The sequence below is a fragment of the Lathamus discolor genome, chromosome 13 (genome assembly GCF_037157495.1).
Source record: "Lathamus discolor isolate bLatDis1 chromosome 13, bLatDis1.hap1, whole genome shotgun sequence".
Taxonomy (NCBI): domain Eukaryota; kingdom Metazoa; phylum Chordata; class Aves; order Psittaciformes; family Psittacidae; genus Lathamus; species Lathamus discolor.
This window is the reverse complement of record NC_088896.1, coordinates 11,681,593-11,699,354: the sequence shown is the minus strand read 5'-3', so window position 1 is coordinate 11,699,354 and position 17,762 is coordinate 11,681,593. Positions and strand designations below refer to the sequence as shown.

General features: G+C 63.0%; 1 protein-coding gene across 3 annotated transcripts in view; it reads left to right on the top strand.

The window, feature by feature from the left end:
* Positions 1-13,851, top strand: part of SDK2 (sidekick cell adhesion molecule 2) — a 43,666-nt gene extending 29,815 nt beyond the window's left edge. The window contains exons 12-45 of one of the 3 annotated variants that reach the window (XM_065693543.1): positions 57-159; positions 342-518; positions 605-741; positions 890-1,037; positions 1,106-1,246; positions 1,326-1,507; positions 1,596-1,711; positions 2,575-2,770; positions 2,970-3,068; positions 3,230-3,421; positions 3,499-3,620; positions 3,688-3,797; positions 3,886-4,036; positions 4,134-4,371; positions 4,446-4,561; positions 4,645-4,834; positions 4,990-5,088; positions 5,360-5,554; positions 5,634-5,835; positions 6,270-6,373; positions 6,459-6,529; positions 6,619-6,754; positions 7,346-7,402; positions 7,679-7,780; positions 7,926-8,041; positions 8,512-8,698; positions 9,137-9,274; positions 9,351-9,512; positions 9,634-9,759; positions 10,054-10,218; positions 10,302-10,442; positions 11,120-11,258; positions 11,583-11,694; positions 12,686-13,851. In XM_065693543.1, coding sequence (XP_065549615.1) covers positions 57-159; positions 342-518; positions 605-741; positions 890-1,037; positions 1,106-1,246; positions 1,326-1,507; positions 1,596-1,711; positions 2,575-2,770; positions 2,970-3,068; positions 3,230-3,421; positions 3,499-3,620; positions 3,688-3,797; positions 3,886-4,036; positions 4,134-4,371; positions 4,446-4,561; positions 4,645-4,834; positions 4,990-5,088; positions 5,360-5,554; positions 5,634-5,835; positions 6,270-6,373; positions 6,459-6,529; positions 6,619-6,754; positions 7,346-7,402; positions 7,679-7,780; positions 7,926-8,041; positions 8,512-8,698; positions 9,137-9,274; positions 9,351-9,512; positions 9,634-9,759; positions 10,054-10,218; positions 10,302-10,442; positions 11,120-11,258; positions 11,583-11,694; positions 12,686-13,039 — 5,024 coding nt within the window. In that variant the 3' untranslated portion in view covers positions 13,040-13,851. Of the gene's footprint in view, positions 1-56; positions 160-341; positions 519-604; positions 742-889; positions 1,038-1,105; positions 1,247-1,325; positions 1,508-1,595; positions 1,712-2,574; positions 2,771-2,969; positions 3,069-3,229; positions 3,422-3,498; positions 3,621-3,687; positions 3,798-3,885; positions 4,037-4,133; positions 4,372-4,445; positions 4,562-4,644; positions 4,835-4,989; positions 5,089-5,359; positions 5,555-5,633; positions 5,836-6,269; positions 6,374-6,458; positions 6,530-6,618; positions 6,755-7,345; positions 7,403-7,678; positions 7,781-7,925; positions 8,042-8,511; positions 8,699-9,136; positions 9,275-9,350; positions 9,513-9,633; positions 9,760-10,053; positions 10,219-10,301; positions 10,443-11,119; positions 11,259-11,582; positions 11,710-12,685 lie in introns of those variants that run through there. The other 2 variants (XM_065693542.1, XM_065693544.1) reach the window with 2 other exon arrangements.
* The last annotated feature ends 3,911 nt before the right edge of the window (positions 13,852-17,762 follow it).

Genomic DNA, 17,762 nt, shown 5'->3' with positions numbered 1-17,762 from the left:
CCTTACTGATGCCAAGCCTCCAAGCAGTGCTGGTGGCTCATTCTGTCCCCCCACAGCAAGGACTCGTATCACCGACCCACCGCAGGACCAGAGCGTCATCAAGGGGACCAAGGCTGTCATGAGCTGTGGGGTCACCCACGACCCCAGCGTGGATGTGAGGTGCGTGGGATGGGGATGGGGAGGGTTGGGGGGTCCAGGCACCCCCAGGCTGCGGGCGGGCGGTGGGCGCCATCCGCAGCCCTGTGCCGGTGATCCTGCAGTGCCACCTGGTGCCCTGTGCACCGGGAGCCCGGCACGGTGGTGGGACCCCCCCTTTGGTGTCCCCCCCCACCCCGGCACAGGTACCTCTGGGAGAAGGACGGGGCACCGCTGAGCACGGAGAGCGGCCCCAGGGTGCGCCTGGACGAGATGGGCACCCTCCACATCTCCCAGACCTGGTCGGGAGACATCGGCACGTACACGTGCAAGGTGGTGTCGGCCGGGGGCAACGACTCACGCAGCGCCTACCTCCGCGTCCGGTGAGACCCCCCCCCCGTCCCCTCAGCATCCGACACCCCAGCCTATGCCCCCTCCATCACCACCCCATCCCTCACCCCGTGTCCAGGCAGCTCCCCCACGCTCCCGAGAGCCCTGTGGCCGTGCTCAGCCCCCTGGAGAAACGAGCCATCAACCTCACCTGGGCCAAACCCTTCGATGGCAACAGCCCCCTGCTCCGCTACATCGTGGAGGTCTCTGAGAACAGTAAGGGGCTGCTCTCACCCCCCTGGCTAGGCTGGCACCGGGCAAAGCCTGAGCTCCGGCATCACCTCGGGATGGTGGGCAAGGGATGCTGCGTGGGGACCCCAGCATCCTGCATCCTCCACTCTGCTTCCCCCTTTTGCCCCTGCAGATGCCCCCTGGACCGTGCTGCTGGCCAGCGTGGACCCCGAGGTGACATCGGTGGCTGTGCGGGGCTTGGTCCCCGCTCGCTCCTATCAGTTCCGCCTCTGTGCTGTGAATGATGTGGGCAGGGGCCAGTTCAGCAAGGACACGGAGAGGTGAGTGGTGCCTGGGGGGTCGGGGGGGGGCTGGTGCAATGGGTGCTCACCCATCTTGTCCCCCATAGGGTGTCCCTGCCCGAGGAGCCCCCCTCTGCGCCCCCCCAGAATGTCATTGCCAGCGGCCGCACCAACCAGTCCATCATGATCCAGTGGCAGCCACCCCCGGAGAGCCACCAGAACGGTGTCCTCAAGGGCTACATCATCCGGTGAGCAGGGGCATCCCATCCCTGGCATCCCAGGGTGCTGGTGGGGACACCGGCAGCTCTGACAGCCCCTGGTCCCCAGGTACTGCCTGGCTGGGCTGCCCGTGGGCTACCAGTTCAAGAACATCACCAACGCCGAGGTCAACAACCTGCTCCTGGAGGACCTCATCATCTGGACCAACTACGAGATCGAGGTGGCGGCGTACAACAGCGCCGGCCTGGGGGTCTACAGCATGAAGGTGACCGAGTGGACGCTGCAGGGAGGTAGGCAGGGCCTCGGCGTTCACCCCGTCGGCAGTGGGATGTGCCATGGGGGTGATGGATGCCGCGAACCCTGCCTCCATCCCGGCAGTGCCCACGGTGCCCCCGGGGAACGTGCAGACCGAGGCCATCAACTCCACCACCATCCGCTTCACCTGGAACCCCCCCAGCCCCCAGTTCATCAACGGCATCAACCAGGGCTACAAGGTGAGGGGCGATTCCTGAGGGTATCCCTAAAACCAGGGAGGGTTGGGAATTCCCTATCCAACCTTCACAGCCTGGCTCAGCTCTTCCTTAACCCCTCTGACTTCAATTGCTTCCAGCCTGACAGTTAAAATAGTATTTACTGATGGTATTTAACACTTGCTTGGGCTCAGAGGCTCCCCTGCTCTTTAATTAATTCCAAATTTGCAATTAATTCAAATTTACATTAATGAAATTGAATTAAAAACATTAAACTTGTTTCTTAATCCACTCAAAAGAAGTTCAGGAATTTAATTGCCGCTGGATGCGATAACCGGAGCAAGGCAGATATTTAACATTCTTATTAAATGCCACTTAGTATTTTTGATTAGTATTTTTTAGGGCCTAATTAGTATTTAATTAAGTAGCTATAGGCTATCTCACACAATGGCAATTAAATGCCCAAACATCCCTCCTAAACACAGGCGATTACACTCTGTTATCAATGGGAGTTAATCACAGCACACGCTCCGCATCAGCTCGGAGGGGTAAACACGCACCATTAACAGCATCAAGTGTTCCCTGCGCCCTTAATTGATATTTAATCAACTCTGAATAAATAAGAGGAGGCCGGAGATGTGCAGAGGATGGTGTTTGTGGTGCTGATGTGTGTGCTGGGGATGCTGGTACCCGGCATCATCATCCCAGCTGGTGGTACCTGCATCATCATCCCAACCAGTGGTACCCGCACTGTCATCCCAACTGGGTGGTACCTGCACCGTCATCCCAACTGGTGGTACCCGCATCATCATCCCAACCAGTGGTACCTGCACCGTCATCCCAACTGGTGGTACCCACATCATCATCCCAATTCCCTCTCCCCACAGCTCATCGCCTGGGAGCCAGAGCACGAGGAGGAGGCGACGGTGGTGACGGTGCGGCCCAACTTCCAGGACAGCATCCATGTGGGATACGTGTCAGGGCTGCGGAAGTTTGCCGAGTACTTCACCTCGGTGCTGTGCTTCACCACGCCGGGGGACGGCCCGCGCAGCCCCCCCCAGCTGGTGCGCACCCACGAGGACGGTACGGGGAGGCTCCGTGTTCCCATGGGATGCACCCGGGGAGGGGGGGACGTAGTCCCACTGGGGATGCCCATGGGGGTATGGAATGCGATGCTGTTGTGAGCCCCAGGAAGCCCTGTCCAAGGGGGGTCCCCTCCATGCGTGCTCCTTGTGGGTGTCCCGTGGGTGCTGTGTGCTGAGCCCTGGGTGTCTTTGGGCAGTGCCTGGCCCCGTGGGACATCTCAGCTTCAGTGACATCCTGGACACATCCCTGAAGGTCAGCTGGCAGGAGCCACTGGAGAAGAACGGCATCCTGACAGGTAAGGGAGCATCAGTGGGTACCCAGCTCCTGTGTTGGTCCCCTTCCTGTCCCGCAGCATCATCCCCTGGTCCCCTTCCCACCCTGTAGCATCCCCCCCTGATCCCACTCAGCTCCGTTGGGTGGGCAGTGACGGGGGTGACAGCACAGGGTGCATTCCAGGCTACCGGATCTCCTGGGAGGAATACAACCGCACCAACACACGGGTGACTCATTACCTGCCCAACGTCACCCTGGAGTACCGCGTCACCGGCCTCACCGCCCTCACCACCTACACCATCGAGGTGGCTGCCATGACCTCCAAGGGCCAGGGCCAGCTCTCCTCCTCCACCATCTCCTCAGGGGTGCCTCCAGGTGAGTGTGGGACCGCGGGGATGCCAATGGGCCGGGGGCAAGCGGCCGGTGCCACCCACCCTGCTCTGTCCCCGCAGAGCTCCCCGGTGCCCCCACCAACCTGGGCATCTCCAACATCGGGCCCCGCTCCGTCACCCTCCAGTTTCGCCCAGGCTACGATGGCAAAACCTCCATCTCCCGCTGGCAGGTGGAGGCACAGGTACGGGGCAGCTCAAGGGGGGATAATGGGGCGTTGGGGGGCAGCTCACCCCATTCCCATCCCATAGGCAGGCCAGAGCGGTGAGGCTGAAGAGTGGGGGCTCGTCCACCAGCTGGCAAATGAGCCCGATGCCCGGTCCATGGAGGTGCCCAACCTGAAGCCCTACACCTACTACAGGCGAGTGGCCAGCGCGATGCTGCGGTGTCCTCCCAAGGGAACAGAGCCCCCTTGTCCCCTTCCATGACCCCCCCTTCTCCTTCCTCAGTTTCCGCATGCGGCAGGTGAACATCGTGGGCACCAGCCCCCCCAGCCTGCCCTCCCGGAGGATCCAGACCCTGCAGGCCCCCCCGGACATGGCACCCGCCAATGTCACCCTGAGGACAGCCAGTGAGACCAGCCTGTGGCTGCGCTGGATGGTGAGGGGGGACCATGGCTCATGTCCATGGGCAAGGGGCTCACAGGGGCTGTGGGACATCGTGACTGATGGTGCCTTCTCTGCCGGATGGGTCTTAGCCCCTCCTGGAGCAGGAGTACAACGGGAATCCCGACTCAGTGGGCTACAGGATCCGGTACACGCGCTTGGACGGGAGAGGGCAGCCAGCGCTGCACATCATCCACGACCGTGTGGAGCGGGAATACACCATTGAGGACCTGGAGGAGTGGACCGAGTACCGGGTACAGGTCCAAGCATTCAACGCCATCGGATCGGGGCCATGGAGCCAAGCGGTGGTGGGACGCACCCGGGAGTCAGGTACCACTGCCCACCCCGTGGCACCGGGCACCCACCCCAGCCAGATCTACCACTGACTTTTATCACCCCTTCAGTGCCTTCCTCTGGCCCCAGCAATGTGTCGGTGGTGGCCACCTCCTCCAGCAGCATGCTGGTCCGATGGAGCGACATCCCTGAGGCAGACTGCAATGGCCACATCCTTGGCTACAAGGTGGGCTGCTACCGTTGTGCCACCTCCAAGCGATGATGCCAGCTCCATCACGGGGCTGGCCGTGTCACGCGGGTCTGTTGCAGGTGATGTACAAAGAGAAGGACTCGGACACACGTGCCCGGTTCTGGCTGGCAGAGGGCAATGCCTCCCGCAGCGCCCAGCTGACCGGGCTGGGCAAGTACAGGCTGTACGAGATCCGTGTGCTGGCCTTCACCAGGATCGGTGATGGAGCGCCCAGCCGGCCCCCCGTCCTGGAGCGGACACTGGATGATGGTGGGTGGCAACATCTTGGTGGGCAGAGACCCCCGAATGGGGTGCTGGGGGTCCCCATGGCGCCTAAGACCTTCCCATCCCGTTCCTGGTGTGATCCCCCTATTCCTCTATGCTCAGCTGTGCACTTCCTGGTGAACCCCATCTCTCCCCTCCAGTGCCCGGGCCCCCCGTGGGGATGCTCTTCCCCGAAGTGAGGACCACCTTGGTGCGGCTCATCTGGCAGCCTCCTGCGGAGCCCAACGGCATCATCCTGGGTAGGTGGGGAGCCATCCCGGTTGTGCCACGCTGGGATGGGGTGCAGGGACCCGCATGGGGAGGCAGAGCCCAGCTCCCTGGCATCCCCTGAGCATCTCAGACCCCAGGGCTGGTGTTCGCACGTGAGCTGCCCCGCGCAGGGAGCCAAACCCCTCACTGCGGGGCAGCACATGGGCAGGGATGGAAGAGGGAGCCATGCACACGGGGTGGGGGGACACCCCAGGACGGTGTCCGCTCCATCAGCCCCCCCGTGCCGCTCCCTCCCCGCAGCGTACCAGGTCACCCATAGCCTCAACACCACCGCGGCCAGCGCTGCCGCCGTGGAGGTGCTGGAGCCCAGCGCCCGGCAGTACACGGCCACCGGCCTGCAGCCCGAGGCCACCTACTTGTTCCGCATCGCGGCACAGACCCGCAAGGGCTGGGGTGAGGCGGCCGAAGCCCTCGTGGTGACCACGGAGAAGAGAGGTAACGGGGCAGGGGATCCAGCCCATGGGGCTGTGCCCATGGGGTGCCCGCAGCGCCTCCAGCCCCTCCCCTCCCGCAGCCCGGCCGCAGCCCCCCGGGAAGCCGCTGGCGCAGCAGGAGGAGGTGCGTGCCCGCAGCGTGCTGCTGTCCTGGCAGCCGGGCAGCGACGGGCTCTCCCCGGTCCGGTTCTACACGGTGCAGAGCCGCGAGCTGCCCGATGGTGACTGGGCTCTGCACCCTGCCCCCGCGAGCCGCAACGCCACCGCCTTCGTCGTGGATAGGTGAGATGGGGGTGATGGGGGGTGATAGAGGGTGATGGGGAGATGGGGAGTGGTGGGGGTGATGGAAGGTGATGGACAGAGAAGGGGGTGTGGAGGGCGATAGAGGGTGATGGGGGTGATAGAGGATGATGGTGAGATGGGGGTGATGGAGGGTGATAGGGAGATGGAAGGTGATGGGGGTGATAGAGGGTGATGGGGAGATGGGGGGTGGTGGGGGTGATGAGGGTGATAGAGGATGATAGGGAGATGGGGGGTGATGGAGGGTGATGTGGAGGTGGGGGTGATGGAGGCTGATGGGAAGGTGGGGGTGATGGAGAGTGGTGGGGAGATAGTGGATCCGCATGATCTGAAGGCCCTTTCCAACCCAAACCCTTCTATGATCCTATGAAGGGCAGTTTATGGGATCGCCCACTGGCTTCACTGTCCCCACACAGGCTGAAGCCCTTCACCTCCTACAAGTTCCGTGTGAAGGCAACAAATGACATCGGGGACAGCGAGTACAGCGAGGAGTCAGAGTCGCTCACCACTCTGCAGGCGGGTCAGCACCTCCTGGGGCAGGGAGATGGGGTTCCCCCCCTTCCCTGGGCATCCCTGGAGCCTCATCACCCACTTCTCCCGCACAGCCCCTGAGGAAGCCCCCACCATCCTCTCCGTCACCCCGCACACCACCACATCCGTGCTCATCCGCTGGCAGGTACTGCCCTGTCCCCTCTGCCCTGCGGGGTGCCACAGGATGGGCCTCCAGCCCCATGGGAGCAGCCCCTCATTGTCCTCCCCACGCAGCCCCCGGCCGAGGACAAGATCAACGGGATCCTGCTGGGTTTCCGCCTGCGGTACCGCGAGCTGGTGCCTGACAGCCTGCGCGGCGTCTCCCTGCGCGGCATCGGCAACCCCGGCGCCACGTGGGCACAGCTCACCCGTGAGTGCTGCTGGCCCCATTGGGCCTGGGGATGTGGGGCTGGGGGTGCCCAGTGGTGGCGGGTGCAGGATGGAGCATCCCGTGCTCCGTGGCCTCTCCTGGGTACCAGCCTGGAGATGTCGGGTCAGGTAGCGCCTGCTCATGCTGCCAGGTCACCGATGTGCCTGCCTGATGGCAGCAGCTCAGTCCCGCTGTGCTCAGCTCCATGTCCCTGTAGTGCAGGTGTCCACGTGTCCACCTAACACGGGTGTGATGTCCTGTTGTGTGTGTTGGGTGTGCTGCTGGCCTCAGAGCCCAACGTAAACAGGGTCCACTCCAGGGGCAGCAGGGACATGAGCGACAAGGGCAGAGCCCAACACAGGACTGTGTCCCCTCCATCACTCTCCATTGCTCCCTGTGGTGACCTTGATGCCCAGACCCAGCTTGTGCCACTCAGGGACTCCTTGGTGCTGTGACAGCCCCGTTGGCACCTGAGGGTGCCAGGGCCCTTTCTGGGGTGGGCCGCCATGCAGCGGTGGGTGCTCAGAGGTGGGATCCCACCCGTGCCATGGCACTAACCGGTTGCTGCTCTCCCTGCCCCATGGCTCCCAGCCGTCTATGCCGTGCACAACCTCAGCGAGGTGTCCCTCACCCAGTACGAGCTGGACAGTAAGTCACTGCTCCCCTGCCCTCCGTGCCATCCCCTGCCCTCCGTGCCATCCCCTGCCCTCCGTGCCATCCCCTGCATGTCCCCCATTGCCACCCTCTGTGTGTGTCCCCTCTGCCTGCCTGTGCTGCAGGGTGAGCCCAGTGCCTGTGCACAGGGATACCTCTGCCTTCCTCTCCTGTTGCTCCTTGGAGACACCCCCTTTATACCCAGGGGGTCTCAGGACCCCCCCCCTGCCCCCCAGCAGCGGGGACCCCACTCACCCCTTTCCCCCACAGACCTGAGCAAGCACCGGCGCTACGAGATCCGCATGAGCGTGTACAACGCGGTGGGCGAGGGCCCCCCCAGTCCCCCCCATGAGGTGTTTGTGGGTGAAGCGGGTGAGTCCATAGCACGGTGGGGCCCTGCGGGGTGCCCCATTCTCCCACGTGTGTGCCAGGCCAAGGGATGCCCTCAGCATCAAGGGGGGGGCTTTCCCGTCCCTGGTCCTGCAGGGATGTGACGCTGTCCCCTCCCTCGGCACAGTGCCCACCGGTGCACCGCGGAACGTGGCGGTGCAGGCGGCCACGGCCACGCAGCTGGATGTGACCTGGGAGCCACCGCCGGTGGAGAGCCAGAACGGGGACATCCAAGGGTACAAGGTACCCCCATTGAGCCGGGACGCGGGAGGGGGCCGGGATCCTGCGGGATGCTGGGTGTCACTGGTGGGTGCTGAGCTCCCCTGAGCGATGCTGTGTGTGTTGGTGGATCTGGGGGGGATTTGGGTGCCCTGGGAGATGCTGAGCGTGCCATTGGGAGTGCGGGGAGATACCGGGAGTCCCATCCCGGTGCCAGGCGGTCGCAGGGCGGCAGGTGGCGCCCTCGGTCCTGGGATGCCTTTGGGATGCCTTTGGGATGCGGCCGGGATGCTGAGCCCCGTGCTTGAGGCATCTTCCACCGGAGCAGCTTGCTCCGAGCCCCTGTGTCCAACCTGGCCTTGAGCACTGCCAGGGATGGGGCAGCCACAGCTTCTCTGGGCACCCTGTGCCAGCGCCTCAGCACCCTCGCGGCCCGGGGAGGGTGAGAGGGGCTGGATCCCTGCATCCCCCAGGTCCCGTCCTCCCTCCTGCAGATCCACTTCTGGGAGGCGCAGCGCCAGAACGGGAGCGAGCGGGTGAAGACGCTTTTCCTGCCGGAGCGCGCCGTGAAGCTGAAGAACCTCACGGGGTTCACCTCGTACTGGGTCAGCGTCGCCGCCTTCAACGCCGCGGGAGACGGGCCCCGCAGCGCCCCGGTGAAGGGGCGCACGCAGCAGGCAGGTGGGGCCCGCGGCATGGCCCCCCCCTCGCTGTCACACCAGCACCCTCCTACCCCTTATCTCCGTGGGTCCAGCTTCTATAGGGGGGCTCAGTTGATGCCCCTTCGTGCCAGCTCCTGCTCCCAAGCAGACATCAGATACCCCGGAGGGTTTGTGTATTGGGGACACATGGAGATGGAGGTCTTGGCTGAGATTTGGGAAGGATGAAGGTCTCAGAAGGACAGACAAGCAGACTCATCCCCTGAGCCGTGCGTGGTAGCCTGGCAGGGTCTTTGACTCCATCCCCACCACAACACAGGGGAGAGGCATTGGGGTGTGGTGAGATGGTGATAACAAGTGCCCCAGCCCCATTAAGGTGGAGACAGGGAGAGGAGCTGGATTCATGCTGGGAATGTCCAATGGAAGCACTGAGCTGGCCCCATCCACTCTCCTCCTATAGCCCCCAGTGCCCCAGGATCCATCCGGTTCAGTGAGCTGACCACCACATCAGTGAACGTGTCCTGGGAGCCGCCACCGCTGCCCAACGGCATCCTCGAGGGCTACCGGCTGGTCTATGAGCCCTGCATGCCCGTGGATGGTGAGGGCATGGCCGGGGTGCTGGGTGCAGCCGGGTGGGCTCCAGGAAGGACCCGGCTCAGCCTCCATCCCTGCAGGCATCAGTAAGATCGTGACGGTGGACGTGAAGGGGAACAGCCCGCTGTGGATGAAGGTGAAGGACCTGGCCGAGGGCGTCACGTACCAGTTCCGAATCCGAGCCAAAACCTTTGCCTATGGGCCGGATGTTGAGGCAAACATCACCACGGGGCCTGGGGAAGGTATGGGGGGGGATGCTGTGCTGGGGTGAGGGAGGGGATGTGATGGGGGCCAGTGCCACTGGGGCTGGCGTGGTGCGTGCAGTTTGTACCCGCGTGCCTCCAGCTCTGCTCTGGTGCCCAGGTGCCCCTGGTCCCCCCGGCGAGCCCTTCATCTCCCGCTATGGCTCAGCTATCACCATCCACTGGTCCAGCGGGGACCCCGGCCAAGGACCCATCACCAGATACGTCATTGAAGCCCGTCCTTCAGGTACTGCAGCTCCGCTCCGCTTTCTATCCCCACCTTGGATGGGTTCAGGAGAAAGGGAAACTGAGGCAGGGAGCGCTGAGCTCTCCCAGGCCACGCAACAGGATGGGTTGGGATTAGGACATGGATGTCTGGGGAGTCAGCCGTGTGCTGGTCCATGAGGACCATGCTGCTGGGGCTGATGGAAAGGGGCTGGTGAGCAGTGGAGCAGCACTCATTGATGCTGGCGCTCTCATGGGTACAGAGGTCCGGATGCTCCCCCAGCCCCACCTCTCCGAAGGTCCCTCTCTCTTCCAGACGAGGGGCTCTGGGACATCCTCATCAAAGACATCCCCAAGGAGGTGACCTCCTACACCTTCAGCATGGACATCCTCAAGCAGGGGGTCAGCTACGACTTCCGTGTCATCGCTGTGAACGACTATGGCTACGGGACCCCCAGCACGCCTTCCCCCTCCGTGTCAGGTAGCCAGTGGCCAGCATGAGGGTGTCCTCATCCATTGCCCTCCCATGCTCATCCCCCTCTGATCCTCCCTGCTGTGCCCCAGCCCAGAAAGCCAACCCGTTCTACGAGGAGTGGTGGTTCCTGGTGGTCATCGCCCTCGTGGGGCTCATCTTCATCCTCCTGCTTGTCTTTGTGCTCATCATCCGCGGGCAAAGCAAGAAGTACTCCAAGAAGTCAGACTCAGGTGAGCACTGGTGGGTGGTGAATGGGACCCTCCGGGATGCAGAGCCCTGACCCAAGGCCAGGTTGGACACAGGGGCTTGGAGCAAGCTGCTCCAGTGGAAGGGGTCCCTGCCCGTGGCAGGGGTTGGAGCTGGAGGAGCTTTAAGATCCCTTCCAACCCAAACCAGGCTGGGATTCTGTGACCCCATCGAAGCCTCCCTGCCTGCCTTTGGGGCGAGTGGGATGGTGGGATCCTGCCTCAGGGCTCAGCTCCTCCTGTGACATCTGATAAAGATACTTCAGGCTTCCTGGAGGGCGCTGGGAGCTCAGGATGAAATAGTGGCTTGTCCTGCTGCGGCTCCGGAGGCAGGGCAGCCTCCAGTGAGGGCTCGGCAGAGGTCACTGGGATTACTCAAACACGGCTCTGTTTTCTTAGCTGTGTCAAGGCTCAAATTGTGGGGAAAATCCAGACCTCCCATTAAGCAAACAGAGCCGGGAGCTGGAGGCAATGGGGCCGGTCGGGTGAGAGCCAAAGCAGGCTCAGCACGGCCGCAGCGCTGGCACGAGGCTGATGCTTGGCTGTGGTCTGTGCACACCGGAGCTGGCACAACCCTACCAGGGCCATTCCAGGTCCCCCCCCGTCCCCCCCCACTTTGGGGAGGGTTCTGGGGGGGGGAGCCTGAGCATCCCTTTCCCCAGGGAACAGCTCCAAGGCGACGGCCCTGAACCACGGCGAGATGGTGAGCCTGGATGAGGGCAGCTTCCCAGCCCTGGAGCTCAACAACCGGCGCCTCTCCATCAAGAATTCCTTCTGCCGCAAGAACGGCATCTACACCCGGTAGGAACCCGCTGGGCAGGGGGGACCTTTCATCCCTGGTCCATTGTGCGATGGGAATGGGGCTGGGGAGGCTGGCATCCCACAGGAGTGACCCCATTCTGCCCAATGCCATGCGCTGAAGCCGCTGCACCAGCCTGCTGTGCAAGGATGCGGAGCAGCCTGAAAAGCTGGGAATCCCTAAGAGCCCATGGACAGGCTCTTTGGGAGGGCCTGGATGTGGCTTAGGGATGCTCCCTGAGCCTGTCCCATGGATTGGCTGGGCTCATCCCTGTGTGGCAGAGCCCCAGTGGGGGGACTTGCACTGAGCATCCCTCTGTTCCCAAGGTCCCCACCACGGCCCAGCCCCGGCAGCCTCCACTACTCGGATGAGGATGTGACCAAGTACAATGACCTGATCCCTGCCGAGAGCAGCAGCCTGACCGAGAAACCCTCTGAGGTCTCCGACTCTCAGGTGTCCACCCAGGAGATGGGGATGTGGGACACAGGGACACAAGGAAAGGATGGACAATGCTGGGAGCCCTCCCCGAGCACCAAGACCGCTCTCCGCCCACCACCGCACACATCCTGCTGTGCACTTGGGAAAGGCAATGCCGGTCCTGCTCTCCTGCTTTTTAGGGAGCAGCATCCCCCGTGGCATCGTGACACGGAGCCAAAGCAAAGCTGGCACAGCCCCTGGCCTGTGTGCTGGGGATGTGGCACCGTGGGGTGCACCCAGGGCTGCTGGGGACAGGGGATGGGAGGGCAGTGGGGTTGGGGCCTGTCCTGCTGCCCGGTTACTGGTGGCAACCCTGGAAAATGGCACTTTTGTCTCATGCTGGGGCAAGGGGCATCTGTGGCCATGGGCAGCTTCCATGGGCACCACGGGAGCATCACCTGGCATGGATGCTGGGTGCTGAGTGAAAAGACAAGGCTGAACCCAAGGACCAATCCTTGGGGTCCCCAGCGCTGTCCCCAAGCATGGGGGTGCCCAGCCCCAGGGGTCCCCCCTCGCTGCCTGCCCTGGCTGTGGCTTTGCAGATGCCGGCCCCGCTGCCGGCTCCGGGGCTCGAGTGGCTCTTTGAGGAGCTGTGAAGAGCGGCGGGAGCTGGCGCTGGCGCGGGGCAGCTTCCCCATGGCCCTCAATGGGCCCTTTGTGCGCATGGAGGAGGCTGAATCCAATTACAGCCAGCGGGAAGGCAGCGCCTCCCAAAAACACCCCCTGCCTGCCGGGGGGGGGGGGGAGCGCGGCCCCAGGGACCCCCCGAGGGGCCCCATTGCCCTTTTGTGTGCGTTCTGTTCAGCTTTGGAAAGCAGCACAAACCCCAGCGGTGCCGCAGCCCCGCGAGGCTTTTGGGATGCGCTCCCCAGCATCCCTCAACGAGCCGGTTTGGGGCCGGGGGGGGTGATGCCCCTCACTCTGTGCTCATTCTCTTCTCCCCTTCTTTTAGGGCAGTGACAGCGAGTACGAGGTGGACCCCGGCCACCAGAAAGCGCATTCCTTTGTGAACCACTACATCAGCGACCCCACGTACTACAACTCGTGGCGGCGGCAGCAGAAGGGCATCTCCCGGGCGCAGGCTTACAGCTACACCGAGAGCGACTCCGGCGAGCCCGACCCCGCCGCCCTGCCCAACAGCACCTCCACGCAGCAGGGCAGCCTCTTCCGGCCCAAAGCCAGCAGGACTCCCACCCCCCAGACCCCCGGCAACCCCCCCAGCCAGCCCGGGACCCTGTACCGCCCGCCCAGCAGCCTGGCCCCCGGCTCCAGAGCTCCCATCGCCGGGTTTTCTTCTTTCGTTTGATGTTTAAACAGAAGCAGAACACGGGAGAGAGGAAAATATATCTAAAAAAGGGAAAAAATAAAGGAAAAAAACCCAAAATTAAGGAATAAAGCAGCGAGGAGGAGGAAGAGGCCGAAGGGCCCCAGGGCTCGGTGCCATGGGGGGTGTTTGCCTCCCTGCGGAGCAAAACCCAGCTCTTTGCCTGTGTTATGGATTGCTCAGCCGAGGAAGGTTGGGAATGGTTCGCCATGCTGGCAGGATTGCACCGGACTCTGCCCTCGGGACCTGCAGTGCTGGGGTCCCTATGGGGTGCTGGGGATCTCACCGTGCCAAACCCCAGCCCTTCTGCTTGTGGTCCCCCCAGGACGTGGGGACAAGTGGTGGTGACACAGAGACCCCAACTGAAAGCCTCTGGATATGGAACCCCACCCCAGGACCCCCAAGCCTTTGGGAAAAGGGGCACCCACATGCGAGGAACCCAGGGGACAACTGATTCCTCCTTCCCTTGGTGCCCAGGACTTGAACCCCAGGAGCGCCCTGCCGGGGTGCACATGGTGCTGATGACCCCCCCTGATTTTGCACCCCAGATGAGGCTCAGATGGGGTGATGCAGCAGCCAGACACACAACCCCACACACCCCCCCTGCATTGCTGGTGATTTGGGGTCTCTTTTAATGGGGTTTTGTTCGATGGAGCACAAGGGACATGTGATGGGTGGTGATGCCCAGGGGGGTCAGGGCTGTTTTGGTGGTCTCTGCATAGCAAAACCCCCGCAGTGCCTACTGCTGAGCCAGGCTGAGCCGAGGGAGATGCCAATAAACAGCCTGAGGATCAGCGGCTCTCACTTCTCTGTCACCCTGCTGGGATGTGTCAGTCTGTCCTGCTCTCCTACCTGGGCTCGCGGCAGCCCTACGGCACCATGGAAGGAGCCAGGCAGAGGTGCGGGGCCAGGATGTGGCTCAGGATGGCACGGGGAGCAGTGATGGATGTAGCCCTGCAGGTTTCCATCCCACTGGGGTCTGTAGCTGGAGGGGCAAGGGTGACCCAGTGGTGGGACGGGGAAGGAGGGAGGTGGATGGATGCACCGTGCGCTTTTGGCATCACCAGCGCTGGAGGCTTCTCCTGGGGTGGTTTCCACTCTCGCTGCCTGCTTCTGCCCTTCAGGTCTGGCAGGAAAATCCAGGTGATGTGGTTGGGTTCCATCACCCATCACCCCTCCGGCAGCAAACAGTGTGGGGATGGAGGTGAGGGGGATGTGGAGCTAAGGGGGGTGGCTCAGCCTGGTGCCAGCTCTGGCTTCTTTGGCTGGGCACTACGAGTACCAGGGGCTTGAGCCCCTTGTAGGCACATGCCTGGACCCTCGCCCCGGTGTGAGCAAGGGTCTGGGCAGAAATGGGGGATGCTGGTGCCATCACTGCCAACAATCTACTGTCCCCATGGCACATGGTGGTGGCCCTGGAGCCACATCTGGTGGGTGAAGCATCTGACCCACTTGGAAGCTGGTGCTAAAGGGTGCACAGCACCCAGGGGTGCCCGTCCACAATCTGGGCAGCAAAAGGAGCCCCAGCACCCCAGTTGGGTGGAGGCATTTGCATGGGAGCAGAGCATGGACAAATCCTGCCCCTTGTTTGCAGTCTGGCTCCAGCCCCAGGCATCCTGGTCTGTGCAATAGAGACCTTCCTCCTGCTGGGGCTGGGGCATGGAGCTGCCAGAGACATGGGGCAGAGCAGGTCTGGGGAGCTGAGTGGCGCAGGCGAGTTCCCCATGTGAGGGATGCTCCCTGTGCATGGGATAATCCCCATGCAAGGGATGCTCCCTGTGTAAGGGATGCTTGAGGTGCCTGCGTGGGGTCTGCATGTGGTCCCCAGCACAGTGAGATGCTGCAGAGCCCAAGCCCTGCTGCCTGCCCCAGTCCAGTTCATCTCCAGCTATGAGTAGGAGAAGCCGGAGGGTGCAGCAGCATCCGTGGCAGGTTTGGAGCTGGCGCTGGGCCGGGCGGTGAAGCCACCAGTGTGGCTGTGGCCGGAGCACCGGGGCCCTGTGGCAGCGGTGGTGGCAAACCCAGAACGAGCACTTTCTATTGTGGTTTCCCACAGTGCATGGATGCAGCACCCAAGGAAGTGGCAGATCCCACATCCCACCGTGGCTCTGCTCCGCGAGGAACCTCCCTGGCTTGGTCCAGGAGCCACCCAGGGCACAAAGCCCAGTGTGGGCACAGCAGAGATGGGCTGAGTGCCACTGGCACCACTGGGAGCTCTTGCTCACTTGCGCTGCCTCAGTTTCCCCGCGGCACAGATACAACCGGCCTGGCTGGGCTCGCGGGGGAGGATGCTGTGCTCCCTGCCAAGCACAGCCACCTCTTTCCCCACGCTGCTGCCACAACCAGCTCTTCCCTGAAGTCCCTCCAGGCAGAGCTGTGCTGCCTGCACCCTGCCTGCACTGCCAGCTCTCTGTGCAGGGCAAGCTGTCGCCAGCAATCAGCCCCTGGGGACCGAATTGGCCTTGACACATCCCCTGACTGCTGCTCGGTGGAGCCTTGTAGTTCAGCCAAGGGCAGAGCCCCCCTTGCTTATCAGGACTGGGCGAGCCAAGCGGGACAGAAGCTGCATCCCCAACCTTGCCCTGTGGATGGGCAGCTCTGGAGCGGTACCCGCTCGCTGTGATGGGGAGATGCTTGTGTGCCCAGAATGAGGGTGGTGACCAGGCTGAATCCTGTGAGTTATCGTTATTTGTGTATCTGAGCTGCAGCCTGCTGGCGTTGGAGGAGCCAGGTACTAACAGTTTGTTCGCCAGGTTGAGACTGGATCAAGCGAGGAGTGATGAGGGCGAAGAGAAACGCTTGGTGTGGGCAGTGGAGGAGCAGCAGCCCTGCAGCCTGGGCTCTCCTTTTCCTCCAGTTCCCCTCGGGCACAGCCGAGTGTCCCCACCTTTCCCTTGCCATGGGGACAGGAACAGCCCCTCCTGCCATCACTGGGACTCAGTGCATCCTCAGAGCCCCACATGCCCCAGGCCTTTCCACCTCCCACGCCATGCCTGGCTGCAGGGCTCCTGGAGGCAGGATGAGTCCTCCCAGGACAGCAGGAAGAGGAGAGCGATGGAGAAGGTGGATCCAGGTCTCTGCACCCTTTCCTGCACACGTGGGTGCCTGCTATGGCCAAAGGGGTCCCTGTGCCAAAGCTGTGCCAGGGCAGGTGCTTTCCATGGGTGCTGCTGATCCCCCAGCACAAGCCAGGGTGGCTGCAGCACGGCCAGGTGATGGGTCCCCAGGCAGATAATGGGTTGTGTGAGCCTGTTCCTGGCCAGGGGAGCATCCCTGCTGGAAATTGCAGCCATCTGCGCCACAAGCCTGCCCACAGCGGGCCCCAACCTGCACACAGCTTGTCCTGGCACCCGTGGGCGCTGAGCGGGTGATGCCCCTCAGTAAGCCGGACAACTGCTCATCCCTGGGAGAACAGCGTGGAAAGGGGGCTCCGGGAAAGCATCAAGCTCCCTCTGCAGCATCTCCTGCGTGGCCAAGGCGGTGTTGGCAGACAAAGCTGGCAGCGCTGAGGCAGGAGGAGGGGATGGGGCTGCCGGGAAACTCGGGCGCTTCTCCCTGCTCTGCCTTTCAAAGCGCTTTTCAAGCCTGTTCTTTCTTCTCTGCTTTCAAAAGCCGCTGAGAAGCAGTAAAAGGAACCGGTGACTGGTTCAGGGAGGGGGGGGGGGGAACGATGCAAACCCCCGCTCCCGAGCCCCCCAGCACCCAAACCCCGCTGCTGGATCCAGCCCTGGGGCTCTGCACGGCCTGAGGTGCTGCAGAGGAGAGGAGAGGGAAGGGGCCTGTCCCTCTGAGGCGGTTTCTGAAGCTGAGTGGGTGCCTGCTCTTCCCAGCCGGAGTCAGGGCAGCCCATGGGAGCCTTCCCCCACCTCCCGCTGATGCTAATCCCTCCTGACCGCGCTGTCTCAGCCAGCGCCGTGCTCCCATGACAGCATCAGGTGAGGCGAGCAATGCTGTGATTCACATGGGTGAGCAGAGCTGCTCCTGGGGGCTCAGGCAAACCCTCCTCCTCCTCACCTACCAACAAACCCCTATTGCATCCAGTGGTGGCTCCCAGGGGACCCTGCTCAACTGTGAGCGCGGGGCTCTGCCTCTTGCCTCGGTTTCCCCATATGGAAAACAAGGAAGCTCAAATTTGCCAAACAAACCAGCTATGGAAATGGTGTGAGACAAGGAAGCAGCAGGGCCTGCAAAGGAGACTGCAGGCACTGGTGTGGTGGTGCTGGACACGGGGCTGTGGGCAGAGGTTGTGCCCTGGGTGGTTTGGCCACGGTGCCAACAACAGCTCCTCCACGGTGCCAGGAGCAGCAGCTCCATGGTTATGCCGTGAGCAGCCTCCTGCCCTTCCCCTGCAGGGAAGCGTCTGCTCTGGACGAGCCATCAGAGCACCCGGCTGCTGCTAAAACCACAGCCCCTGAGCTGGTGCTGGGGAATGGAGCTCCTTGCGCCACTGACATGGGACATCTTTGGTCCCTGCAGCATCGTGTCCCAGCCTCCGAACCCGCAGGGTGGCACGGCCGGGGGACCCCAGGACCCCACTCGCCACCCCCCTGCCCCAGCCTGGCTCTCTCGAAGAGCCGCCAGACGCTCCGGAATACGCAAGAAACGCCGCATTAGGCAGATTCGGGATAATCTGGTCTCTCCCGCCCCTTTTCTCCCACAAAGGTCTCCATTTAATCCCCGAGAGCTGCTCCGAAGCCCTGCACTC